Raw genomic sequence first — 13,790 nt, 5'->3', positions numbered from 1 at the left:
GAAACTCGCTCTGCAGCTGCATTTCAAAGTAAAAGCTTACTTTTAGTATATTCTATAAAAAAAAAAATTTTCAGCGGACATAGTGCCAACGATATATGCTTCGCAATAAATAAACAAACACAAATAGGCATATTAGCAATTTCACAAAAATTCTAAACAAGTAAAAAACATTTTTTTTTAAAGATTTCCCCCCACCTTTACTATGGCATGTCGTATACACTTCCGGGTTGGAGTTCAGAAAATGTTGATGGTGGCCGCATGCTTGCCGGGGTAGAGCCTTTTATATACAGTCTATGGGTAGAGCCAGTAACTTTACAGTTGTGAACTAAATTATTGAAGTCTAGCTGCAGTCACTTACAAACCCGCGAAATGAAGGACACGCCGCTGTCTAACTGTGAGCGGGATTTCCTGCTCAAAGCCATCGAAGAGAAAAAGGTGAGCTGGTTTCTCAACGTTGTGTCAAGTTGTTCCACTGACAAGTCAAAGTGACAACATTGATGTTCCACAAAAGAGGAAAAAAAAACATACTCTACAGATACATAATAAAGAATCGTTCTCTGTAATTAATTACATAACGATCATATGTAACTGTTTACTTTTATACCAACCACTGCAGTTCACTAAGTCAGGCTCCAGTAATTGGAAATTTAAAAAAAAAAATGTTTCAGTGGGTTTTGGTTCATGAGTTCTGCTTTAGGGGAATGGTTGTCCGTGCCCAATACATCCCATAGTAACGTTAGTAAACCCGTCCTCTCACTGCAGCGCCTGGATGGACGACAGACCTACGACTACAGGAAGATGAAGATCACATTCGGGACGGACTTTGGATGCTGCTTTGTGGATCTGGGAAAAACCAGGTGCTAAAGCCACATATGTGGCCAGATATGTGTAAAGTGTTTTGCTTTTTCTTCACCTAAATTTAGCGTTTTCCTCCGTACAGTTTGACAGCTTCATATATAGTGTATTTTCTGTAGCTACGTATTCAGATCTAAGATGTTTTTTTTCCCTTACTGCGCCATTATATCAGATGGGAAATTGAAGATGTCTGGTGCATCACTGTATAAACATTTCGTTTCGTAGTTCGCGTGACAAATCTGGTATCTTGGAAAACATTGGGATTTTATGATACAATTTAAACTGAAGTTTAATGGGATGAACAATGTGTCTTCAAGGCACTGATGGTCGTGCAGAGTCCTAAGTGTGCACTGGGCTGGGCGATATGGAGAAAATCAAATATCACAATATTTTTAACCAAATACCTCGATATCGATACTGCAACGATATTGTAGTGTTGACTATTGGTGCTTTCACAAAATATCTACACAATGAGATTTTTGATAAATAATCATCAGTAATGTGGATATAATGACTAAGTGGGTAAAGACAAATAATAGAACAGTTACACCAGTCTGGTAAGTTCAGAAAATGACATCACTTTACTGTAATGCAGCCTTTAAAACCAGGAAAAGACAACACTTATGCCATATTACGATATTACAATATCCAAAATCTAAGAGGATATCTAGTCTCATATCACGATATCGATATAATATCAATATATTGCCCATCTCTACTGCCCACACAATGCACCCAGATTCATATGGATGTTTTATTTATTGGTGAAGTTATATTTTCGTGATAATGGAATACCAGCGTGCTGCACTCCACAGGGTCATGGCCCAGGTGTCGGGGGAGCTGGTGACTCCTAAAGAGAATCGACCAAACGAAGGAATCATGTTCTTCAACATCGAGCTGTCACCCATGGCCTCGCCAGCGTTTGAAGCAGGCAGGTGAGAAAAAAAACCCCAAAGGAGATTATGTTTGTATTAGTCTATATCAACAACGTTTCATTTACGGGATGGTTCAGGTGCCGCCGGAAATTCCGCCAGATGTCCCTCATTTCAGCCGGATGTCCGTCACCTTCCGCTTTCTTCGTGTTGATATTTTAAACTCTGGTGGATTTCTGAGGACTATGGTTAACTGCTCCTCAGATCTCTGCAGGGTAAATCCAGACAGCTAGCTAGACCATCTGTCCAATCTGAGTTTTCTGTTGCACGACTAAAACAACTTTTGAACGTACACATGTTCCACCAAAACGAGTTCTTTCCCGAGGCTATTTTGCAGAGGTGCCGTGGCTCCGTCCGCCCATGACGATTGTGATTGGTTTAAAGAAATGCCAATAAACCAGAGCACGTTTTTCCTCCAATCCCGGAATGCTGTGTGGACTCACCAGACCCTCCTCCGCAGCGCTGTGGAGGAAGGTCTGGCAATGCGAGACTCTGTTTGTGTGTACTTTTCTACTAATACATCTGACAGATTATATGTTACACACTTGATTTCTCGTCACGTGATACCATTTGAGTTTCTTTGATTGAGTTAAAGACATATTAGACTAGGACTGTATGCTCTGAAGCATGGTTCATTTAGTGCAACTGTTTGTGCAGAGAGTGTAAATCATCTGTCGGCTTTTCTTTCTCTCTCTCTCTCTCTCTCTCTCTCTCTCTCCAGACAGTCCGAGTTGTCCGTGAAGCTAAACAGACAGCTGGAGAGATGCTTGAGGAACTCCAAGTGCCTTGATACCGAGTCCCTGTGTGTGGTGTCTGGAGAAAAGGTAAAATACACGCGCGTAAAAGAAGGAAAAAAAAAAAAAAAGAAGAAAAGAGAAACTAAGCATACCCAGTGTAGGCTCGGTGATGACGTGGGGTTTGTGTTCAGGTGTGGCAGATCAGAGTGGATGTCCACATGTTGAATCACGATGGGAACCTGATGGACGCTGCCAGCATCGCTGCCATCACCGCTCTGTGCCACTTCAGGCGTCCTGATGTCGGCATCCAGGGAGATGACGTCACAGTGGTGAGTCAGCAACAAACCCAGCAGCTGGTGTCTCTGCCTCACTCAACCTGACGCTCCAAACACCAAACTGCTCTGTTATTTGGAGGTCTTTGATGACACTCAGTGATGTGGGAACTTTCCTGCTTTACTTCAGGTGACCACTGGTTAATCACGAATACTAGGGCTGTAACCATGCGTCGTGAATCGGTTAAAAATCAATGTGTAAAGGTTTCAACCGGTAGAGATAATAAAAAAATAAAATAAAAAAAAGAATCCGACGTTGCTACGTGTCCTTAGTTTATTACATTTGATCAAAATAAAAACATTGCACTAACGATTTTATCTTGTACGTTTTCAACGGTTTGTTTTCATGCTGTGTGTTGGTTGTAATGTTTGTATTTATTCCTGTGCTCTCTTAGTACAGTCCAGAGGAGAGAGACCCTATTCCTCTGAGTATCTACCACATGCCCATCAGCGTCAGCTTCTCCTTCTTCCAGCAAGGGTAAGGCACCACACCACACCCAGTCTTTTTCTGTGCACAGTACCAACATGTCATCCTTGACAGCACACTATCCTTTCAACCCCACATCAATAACATTACCCGGTCTGCCTACTTCCACCTACGAAACATCAATGGCCTCCGCCCCTCCCTCACCCCACAAACTGCCGCCATCCTTGTCCACAGTCTCGTCACTTCCCGTCTGGATTACTGTAACTCTCTCCTCTTCGGCCTCCCTCACAAACCCCTCCATAAATTTCAACTGGTCCAGAATTCAGCTGCCCGCATCATAACTCGAACCCTCTCCATCCACCACATCACTCCTGTCCTCCAACAGCTTCCACTGGCTCCCGGTCCAGTTCCGTATCCAGTTCAAATCCCCCCCCCCCCCATATTTGTCTGATCTCCTCCAGCGTCCCGCTCCCTCTGATCCTCCTCCTCCATACACCTGTCTACACACATCTGTTTAAAACTGCCTATTCCACTTAATGTCAATTGCTCTGCCTCTTTCTGTTGTTATTGGTGTTGTATTTTTTATTTTTTAATGTTTTTAAATGTCTTACTTGACTGTATGGTGTCCTTGAGAGCCAAGAAAGGTGCCTTTTAAATAAAAAGTATTATTATTATTATGTTCAGAGTTTTATTTGAGGGTCGCCCTTGTTAATTCAACTGTGTGGTCATTTTGGAGGATGGATTTAGCCTCCCCTCATTGATATAAATGAGGTGGGCAAAAGAAAAGAAACCCCCGTCAGTATAACACAATCCACTTCAACAGCATAGTCATACAGTTGAGTCGACACCTCTCTAAAACAGTTTCAACAAAAGCTAGACAGAAACTTCACAAGGGAAGGATATACTGCAGGACTGCTGCATTCGTTTCAGCTAGGTGTACCAGATAAACTGGCAACTGAGTGTATAAAACAAAAGAAGTGTATTCCTTATTTTAATACAAGTATCTAGTAGACCAATGCAAGCTCACCAGTCATTGGATGAACATCGTCCTTCCTCACACCGAGCCTTCTTCTGCAGAACCTATCTGCTGGTGGACCCCTGTGAACGGGAGGAGCGGGTGATGGATGGCTTGCTGATGATCGCCATGAACAAACACCGAGAAATCTGCTCCATCCAGTCCAGCGGCGGCATCATGTTGCTTAAAGAGCAGGTGAGTGGAGTCTACATACTGCTCTGTTTAGTTTGTTGCAGCCAAAAAGGTCAATTCTCTTAAAACAATAATGTCACTTACTTCAATGTAGAGCTTCACAAATGTCTATGTGCTGGGTGATCTCTCTCTCACACACACACACACACACACACACACACACACACACACACACACACACACACACACACACACACACACACACGTACGTTTGTTTCAGTATCTTTGTGGGGACCCGTCATTGACATAATGCATTCCCTAGCCCCTTACCCTAACCTTAACCATCACAACTAAATGCCTAACACACACACACACACACACACACACACACACACACACACTAACCTTAACCCTTACCCTAACCATAACCTAATTCTATCCCTAATCCTAAAACCAAGTCTTAACCCTCAAACAGCCCTTTAAACTTGTGGGGTCCAGCATTTTGGGCAGCACAAAGCTGTGCAGACTGTATATTAGTATATATATATAAAGTATACTGTATTCCCCAGTTTTTGGACACCATGAATATAGTAAAACAAACACACACACACACACACACACAGAGTTTAAGACCAATTTTTCTTGTGTGTTGTGTTGAAGGTTATGAGATGCAGTAAAATAGCCAGCGTCAAAGTTTCTGAAATCACGGAGCTCATCAGCAAAGCCCTGGAGAACGATAAGAAAGCGAGGTGAGCAGTGACATCACATTACCACAAACACACTTCAGTATTAACCGGTGGAGGTGGACATATCGACGGCTATTTTAACTCCTGGTGTTGTCAGAAGATATACAAAGAACTGTATTTTTCCGTTCTTCCAGGAAGACGGGTGGCAAGTGTGGTTTTGCGGAGTCCATGCCACAGGAGCGAATCACAGCCCTGAAAATGGACGAGACTCCAGTGGAGATGACAGATGTGACCGACAGAGCCAATGACATCGTCCAGAAAGCCGAGGCCCCACCTCAGACGTATCCTTTACAGAGCCTGAATAACAGCAGCATCTACCAGGACCACTGTGTGTTTTTCTTTTATCTGTCACTTTGCCATATTATATCCTCTGTGGCTCCTTAACCATACATACCAGGGTGCCTTCTCCACTGGTGCCTGTCCCAGGTGTGGGCCAGGTAGGGCAGGGGCTGCATAACACCTGGGGACTTGAGGAGGAGGAAGAGGAGGAGGAGGAGGAGGAGGAGGAAAATGACAATGACAACAGTGGTGAAGAACAGGAGGAAACAAAGATGGAAGAAGAACAGCATGAAAAGGAGGAGAGCAGAGGAGGTTATTCATTTTCTTTTAAGTCTTTGTCAAGTGAAAGTTTTAAAAGTAGGATAGGGCAGGGCGATAGGGAGAAAATCAAATATCACCATATTCTTGACCAAATACCTCGATGTCGATATTGTAGGGTTGACTATTGGTGCTTTCACAAAATATTTTCACAATGGATATTTCAGATAAATAAATCATCAATAATGTAAATATAATGACTAAGTGAATAAAGGCAAATAATAAAACGGCTAGAACAGTCTGGTAAGTTCAGAAAATGACGTCACTTTACTGTAATGCAGCCTTTAAAACCAGGAAAAGACAACACTTATGTCATATCACGAGATGCAAAATCTAAGACGATATCTAGTCTCATATCACGATGTCAAACCAGCACGCTGACCGGCCCAAACATTAGGTAATAACTAGTGCTGTCAGTTAAACGCGTTAACGCAAACCCATTTTAACGCCGTCAATTTGTCTTATTCTTTTTGGCCTAGCAAATTTTGTAGTTTTTTTCACATGCTGTTGCAACAACTAGTAACGTTAGAAAAACTACAACACCACACCGGATCTAGCTAAACCGGAAACTAAACAACAGACACACTTGTTTGGGCTTGTGAGTAGAGATGGTCCGATACCATATTTTGCTTCCCGATACCGATTCCAATACCTGAACTTGCGTATCGGCCGATACCGAGTACCGATCCGATACTAGTGTGTCATATATTTTATTATGTTTTAAGAACTGTATACTACTATCCCTGTATGGCTGTGATATGATTTCTTTGTTGTCAGTCTGGCTCAGGTTAAACTCTTTGTGAAACATGAATGCCACAGAACTTTCTTTTATTATCCAGTTTGACAGTTAGTTATAATGGAAAAAGAACATAAATAGCCTACTTTAACGTATTTTTTCTTTAGGGCTTTATTACGTAGTATCGGATCGGTGCATAAACTCCAGTACTTACCGATACCAGCGTTTTAGGCAGTATCGGAGCCGATACTGGTATCGGTATCGGAACATCTCTACTTGTGAGCCGGCCAAAGAGTAGTACATACCTGCAAACTAGTGGCTTTTCGGTGAAAATCGCCGTTTTGAAAGGGAAAATATAATCCACGTGAATCGTGTAGATCCAAAGAGTTTTTATTTGGTGGGGGGAGGTCCGAGACCCAGTGCTAATACGGCACTGGTGCCTTAACGACCGTTATCTACCGGACCGAATAGCAACGCGGATTTCGGTGCCTTATTTAGGTGCCACTTAAATGCCTGAGCTTCTCTCTGATGCTCCGAAAACGGACGTTAGAGGGAACTGAAACATCACCGCACGGGACGCTAGTCAACACTTAGCAGCAGGTAACGTTAGCCTACCGTTAGCTAGCAGCTGGAGTAAACCCGGTTAAAATGCTGACAGGTAAACGGTGTAAAGTGTGACTGTATTTCACTGGAGAGGCTTCTAACACCAGACTGTAGCTGCCGTTGTCTGAAAAACACAGACTCGGCCTCGCCTCGCCAGCCTCGTGGTGCATTCAAAGGTATTGTAAAATACCCCTTTCCCATCCAATGGTTGTTTTTGCCGTTTTGTGCTCCTTTTTTTTTTTTAGATCAACTTTTTATTGTTTTTTATTTTTTGAACATACAGAACAGACAAATACAATTGAACAAGGCGGTCCTTTTTTAAAATATATCTATCTATCTATCTATCTATCTATCTATCTATCTATCTTTCGGTTCAGGTTCTGTTTTAAAAGTCGTATCATGTTGATAAGAACATTACAAATGAGAAAAAATAATGGGACAAAAAGACATTTAGAATAGAGAAAAATGTGCGATTAATTGTGAGTTAACTATGACATTAATGCGATTAATCACGATTAAATATTTTAATCGTTTGACAGCACCAATAATAACAAATTATTCTGTATGTTTTATTTAAAAAAAAAAAAACCAATGGAAATGTGTTTTGATTTACAGGAGATGTGGTTGAGATATCTGACAGCGAAGAGGAGGAAGTGGTCATACTTCATCCGGAGAAACCAGACAAAGCTCCCACGTAGGTGCACTAGTTGTCTTTTCAGTTAGCAACTGAAGAGGGATGCACACTTTGCACAAAGCGTTTTTGAATTAACGTCTTCTTTTTTTCCCCCTTGCTCTCAGAAATACAGGATCCAGTTCCTACCAGAGGGGGGCAGCAACATCAAAGAAAAAACAGAAACAATGAAGGAAGGGTCCACTTGAGCTGCTGCAGTACGAGATGTGCATATCTACAGCAGTGCCAGACACTGCAGCACCTCTTCACAATAAAGACTCCTCTCCTGGCTAAAATGATTCCTACCTAGCTGAGAATGTGGTTTAGTACACTTCAAAGTGTTGGATTCTTACTCTGAGAACATCAAGTCTGCTTCTTGTTTGTAGCCATTTGGATGTGGATGATGTAGAAACAGACTGCGGTAAGAAATGTACAGTTTTACAATTTTTTTTATTTACAGAATTGTTTTTTTAACAATGAAAAAGGTTCAAAAGATTTGACAGGTTGATAGGTATGTTTCAATAAAGTATTTTAATCACCGTTAAATATTTAGCAGACTTGAACATTTCAGTTATGCTTGCAAAGTGGTGTATTTTGTAAGGAAAAATATGATCTCTGGTGCAGTTTGTGAATCGAAATAAAAAAGGAAAATGTATAAATATGTGTTCTGGTGAATAAAAACAATCACACATTTAACTGAAAATACTGTATGCTGATAAAGATTTTTCTCTCTGTATATAGTGTTTATGGGGAAAGAAAACGAGTAATGGCAAATTACTTACATCAAATCAAAACATCAATCCATCCATCCATCCATAATGTGTAAAAAATGTTCACTCCATGTTATTCAATAAAACTCGTAAGTACAGTTTAAGTTTTCACGTAAGTTAAAGAAAGACTATTAAAAAGACAGGTTCCACCGAGATTTGAACTCGGATCGCTGGATTCAGAGTCCAGAGTGCTAACCATTACACCATGGAACCTCCGCTAAGAGCTGCAATTAATATTGTAATTATTATACTGTTCAACTTGATCGAACGGCAGGTAGTCCGATTTTAAATGCACGTGTCAATACTGAAAATTAAAATAGATATAATTTTGTTATTGACAAAGATATTTTCAGCTAAGCTTAGCTAGTACACATAGGGCCTATACTGATTAGTAATGAAATGAAGAGAAAACGCTGAATATCAGTAGGTATTGGCATTACTGAACTAGTACACTAGTCTCGCATAACCATAGACTGTTTATGAGTTCATTATTAATATTTACAGTCGCATAACCCTTACCTGTGTATCGCCCTGTGTAACGTTATTTTGTCTACAGCAATCCTGCCACACTAGGTCCCAAAACGTCCCAGTTAGATAGAAATGAAATGAAAACATTCTTTTAAAAAGGTCCAATATGTAATATATTTACCGTAATAAATCCAAAAATGACCCCAATGCGTCATCAGATATTAAGGAAACATAAGTTGAAATACGGTAGGCTATCTTTTCTGACAACAATGCTAATGCCAGTATTTTCTCCTTTTGACGGAATTTCTGTTTGTGTTTTAGCCTGTGTGTTGGTATCATGGATGTATTGGTTGGTATCAACTGCCCAGTTTGACAGCCAGGCCAGATATACATGTAAACCCACCGCGCTACAGCTGTAACGTTAGTACAGGCTTTACTAACGTTACATGAAAGGTTGTTGTGTTTTAAGCAGTTCTTCCTACTGTAATTGTAAACCGAAAATGTTTGCCTGTCAGTTGGCTACAGAGTGCGTGAGCACGGGCTTTTATGACTGTCAATATAGCCAGCGTCTAACGTTAGCTACTCCGCTGTGCTGTGGAGTAATGTCCTACTGTCTATGGTAATGTCTGGCTATGTGAGACAAGCGTCTAGCAATATTATTGTGGATGCTGCTGGCAACCTCCGTGAACTTCGGGTCTGGGGAGGAAGGGGCGCGGAAGACAACTATGGTCAGTGTAACCCTTATCATTTCAATTTTCTAAGCACAAACGGACATTTGGAAAAACAGAAAAATGGGTTCAAATATCCAATTTTTCATTTTTTTTCCGCCTTGACAAATAAAAAAATTGGATCTTTAAAACCTGCATGGCCAGCGTCTAGTTGGAAGTTTGTTTCTGTAGCCCAATGGGAATAGAATTTAAGGAGACAGCGAAGGCGCTGGACATTTCGCGTTTATCCTTGGAAATCAACTGACGTTGATCCAAACTATCGAGACTAGTATTACACCAAACAAAAGCGTATATGGCCAGTACGGGGATCGAACCCGCGACCTTGGCGTTATTAGCACCACGCTCTAACCAACTGAGCTAACCGGCCGTGCTATTCTCATGGACTGTAATACGTAAAGACAGCAATACTATGCTATTGCTTTAACATGAATTTGGCCGGTTCTGGGTCAATGCACAGTGCTGAGTGTTATTTTGAACTACCAAGGCAAACACGCCAATGTCCATTCTACTCTCATTCTATTTCTATGGGTAGCAGCGTCTAATTTTTATGCGGCATTGCTCGTCGCCAAGTTTTGCCGGTTGTAATGAAAAACTGCGGGTCATATCAGCTGTGTAACATTAATTCCCTGACTAATTTAAAGGTGGAGTCTGAGCTTCTGGTGAAAGTTGCAGTGTGCATGAGCATCAACATGCTTTTGCTGTTTGGCAGGAGCTACTTTCTTTGTTTCCCATTTACAGAGTCCTAAGAGTTTTTTTCTTCATTGCACATGTAACCGGCCTGGCCTCGGTATGGTTACCCGCGTTGTGTCTAACTTGTGAAGCAGACGACTGGAGACTCAGACTTTGGCACAGGACATTTATTGCTGTTGAGTGTTTTAGTGAGGAGAAACACAGCGTTGGTAAAATTCCCTTAACACACGCCTAACAACATAAAGAGAACATACATATACTTATACGGGTGCATTGCAGGACACAAAATGACGAATGCCAACGCAGATACATATGAAAACATAGCATGTAAGCTAGCTCACTAAAACACTCAGAACTGAATAATAAACAGAAATACACGAAAGAGAATGAAACAGCCCAACTGCTAAAAACCTATACTAACCACAATCAGCCTGTCTAATCACTTAAATACACATTAAACATAGTATTTTATACATCCGCCTTGCTCTACACAAAGTACCTACTGCTCTCGGCCAGATCCAACATCGTTTGAAGAGAGCCAGGAAAACAAACAGTACGTCCACAAAACGACCAGCACAGGGCGCATTACCCATGCAAAATACATACACAGTCCCTTCATTGAATAAGGAGCAAATAAACAAAAATGAATACAGTGTAAAATGAGGGATATTTGGTGGAATACAAACACTTTTCCATACATGCTACATTCACCCCCCCCCCTGAATTACACCAATATCCTGATTGCACACTGGATAACAGGATAAAACATGTACAATAGAGACATCTAACATTCTGTTAACACTGGAATGGGTCCACGTAAAGAATACAATCTTTATATTCAGCTGTAAAAGCTACCTACTAACCAAGTTAAGAAATTAAAAGGGTGATCAAGCCTCCAATCTCTCACTGAACAGTATGGTGCCTTGTACACCAAACCACCCGACCTACTTAGTCCCAAATTGTACATATAAGCATTTAATACACAATTCTCAGTATCACAAGCTTATAAAATAAGCTGGAGAAAATAAACAAAACAATCCCTCTAAAACAGGGTTAAAAGAGACTGTGATCTCTTATTGATGGAAATAGCTAATCCCCTGAAGGTGAATGGTGTCCGAGCCATTGTCTCGACCAGACGGTTGACTCTCTTAACAACTCTACCACCTTGACCACACCATGTGTGTCCGGTGGTCTGTGTGCTCGGTTGTCTTGGGTCTGAGTTATGTCAACTGTCGGTACTACAACTGGACTTTCACAATCTGAGGCACCGTCTACATCAGTCTGAAGCTTGAGAGTCCTGAGTGTCACTGACATTGTCACTTGCCTCTCCACTCTCGACTTCAACATCTTCCTGACACATCTAGATGTCTTCTGTTTCATCACCCTCCCATGATCTGTGACTGACAGCATCTCCTGTTCCACTCAGTAGCCAAGCACTTGTCCTATCCTCCAAATCCTCCTTCTCCAAAGAACTGGCAAGATCCACTGAGTTAGACTCCTCTTCTGAATAACCAAAAGAGCTCTGAGCTTCAGATATGCCTCCGTTAACAGACTCAAGGGGCAGAAAACTGATATCGAGGATAAGATTGCGATGTACTACTCTTGTGTTCCCCTTTTCATCTTCCAACTTGTATACGTGTGTCTGTGGGTTTCTGTCTATGACAGTATAGACCATTGCCGCCCACTTGTCTGCAAGCTTTGTTTTTCCTCTCTCACCTTTGTTGGCGAGGAGTACTCTGTCTCCTTTGTTCAGGTAAGTTCCTTTGATTCTTCGATTGTAACCTCTGGCCTGTTTTTGCTGCTCTTTGATGGCGTGTTCTTGTGCAATAGCTGCTGCCTCTTGAAGGTGGGACATGAGTGTATTCACATAGCTGCATACCACAGGGTCCTGTAACACCTGTTTGAACATGACATCGACAGGGAGCCTCGGTACACGGCCGAACATAAGATGGAAAGGGGCATATCCAGTTGTCTCATGCACGGTTGCATTATATGCAAACGTTAGTTTGTATTTGTTGGGGCCATTTGTCCTTCTCTCTCAATGGCAACGAACGAAGCATACTACCCAGAGTCCTATTGAACCTCTCAGTTCCTCCATTTCCCATTGGATGGTATGCTGTGGTGTGCGACTTAGAGACTCCTGATAGCTTAAGCAGTTCAGCAATGAGTTCACTCTCAAAATTAGCCCCTTGATCTGTGTGGATGCGTTCTGGAAATCCATAGACACAAAAGACGTAATCCCATATCCTTTTAGCAACCTGCTTTGCCGTTTGATTTGTGCATGGAAATGCATGGGCCAACTTTGTGAAGTGATCTGTTAGAACGAGAACATCCACTGAACACTGTTTGCAGTCTTCTGCACTCCAAAAATCCAAACACACCAACTCCATAGGAGCGGAGGTCCTGATACTTTCGAGGGGAGCTCTGGCGGAAGGATCAGGTGTCTTGGCCAGGATACACCTCTGACAACATTTGACATAGTCTTTGATCTGATGCTCCATCTTGGGCCAAAAGAATCGCTGTCTTGTCAGTTGAGTTGTTCTTGCCTGCCCCTGATGTCCGGCTAAATCATGGACGCCCTGCAGGGCTTTTCCTACCAGACTTCTTGGTAATACAAACTGGTGTCTCTTTTGTTTACTTAAGGGATCTTTGGTTACCCGGTAAAGCACTCCATCCAGAACCTTCAACCTCTCCCACTGCTTGATGAGCACCAAGGCCCCTGTGTCCAAACCGGCCCTCTCTCTCCTTGAGGGCCTCCTCTTCCGGCTGAGAAATGGCATGATCTTTGAGATGCTAGGATCCAGCTCTTGGCTTTGTCGGAGCTCCTCCAAGGAGAAGGTAGGTAACAGGTCTTGTCCTGGTGGTACAAGGTGCTGAGCCAATTGGACAAGCTGAGCTGTTTTACACTCTGTGGCAGTATCCCATCGGTTATGAGCATCAAGGAGGGCCTCCACAACTCAGTTACATGAGAATAGGAGAGGATGAGACTTATTTGCAGGCTCTTGTGTTGATCTCTCTGTCTGGAGACACTGTACTTTCAGACGAAAGAGATCTTGCACTCCATCTTGCTCAAGTTCCTCTGATTCGGTGAGTAGATTGTCATAACACTCTGTGATAAGCCTCTGACCAACTGTCCTAGCGAATGGGTCCCGGCTGAGAGCGTCAGCCACTATGTTCTTGGTTCCTGCAATGTGCTTTAGATTGAAGGTGTATGGAGCGAGCTTGGCGACCCAGCCCTGTTCACAGGCATCAAGCTTGGGCTTGGTCATTATATATGTGAGTGGATTGTTATCTGTCCACACTGTGAATAATTTGCCCTTCAGCCAATGGCTGAACTTTTCACACACACTCC

The 13,790-nt window shown here is 42.2% G+C and overlaps 1 protein-coding gene and 2 non-coding genes across 3 annotated transcripts; 1 reads left to right on the top strand and 2 right to left on the bottom strand.

Moving 5' to 3' along the window:
- Window positions 1–230: 230 nt before the first annotated feature.
- exosc9 (exosome component 9) lies at window positions 231–8,650 on the top strand. The gene is made up of 12 exons (XM_078266044.1): window positions 231–435; window positions 763–857; window positions 1,671–1,790; window positions 2,509–2,611; window positions 2,716–2,853; window positions 3,252–3,334; window positions 4,361–4,493; window positions 5,091–5,179; window positions 5,311–5,457; window positions 5,574–5,767; window positions 7,728–7,806; window positions 7,911–8,650. The coding sequence occupies exons 1-12, from the start codon at window positions 370–372 to the stop codon at window positions 7,972–7,974; spliced, it is 1,311 nt and encodes a 436-aa protein (XP_078122170.1). The 5' UTR covers window positions 231–369; the 3' UTR covers window positions 7,975–8,650.
- Window positions 8,651–8,693: 43 nt separating this feature from the next.
- Window positions 8,694–8,765, bottom strand: trnaq-cug (transfer RNA glutamine (anticodon CUG)). Its single transcript has one exon. It is a non-coding gene; the product is annotated as a tRNA-Gln (tRNA).
- Window positions 8,766–10,041: 1,276 nt separating this feature from the next.
- Window positions 10,042–10,115, bottom strand: trnai-aau (transfer RNA isoleucine (anticodon AAU)). Its single transcript has one exon. It is a non-coding gene; the product is annotated as a tRNA-Ile (tRNA).
- Between the last annotated feature and the right edge of the window lie 3,675 nt (window positions 10,116–13,790).

This window comes from Sander vitreus, chromosome 2 (assembly GCF_031162955.1).
Source record: "Sander vitreus isolate 19-12246 chromosome 2, sanVit1, whole genome shotgun sequence".
Lineage (NCBI taxonomy): Eukaryota > Metazoa > Chordata > Actinopteri > Perciformes > Percidae > Sander > Sander vitreus.
Note: the sequence above shows the minus strand (reverse complement) of the source record. Positions and strands in the feature narration are given on the sequence as shown.

Excerpts from the sequence above, each read along its gene's own strand:
- exosc9 (XM_078266044.1), top strand. The coding sequence starts at position 370 with ATGAAGGACACGCCGCTGTCTAACTGTGAGCGGGATTTCCTGCTCAAA. Across the intron at positions 4,494-5,090 it reads TCATGTTGCTTAAAGAGCAG|GTTATGAGATGCAGTAAAAT; the intron begins GTGAGTGGAGTC and ends GTTGTGTTGAAG. Across the intron at positions 7,807-7,910 it reads AAACCAGACAAAGCTCCCAC|AAATACAGGATCCAGTTCCT; the intron begins GTAGGTGCACTA and ends CCTTGCTCTCAG.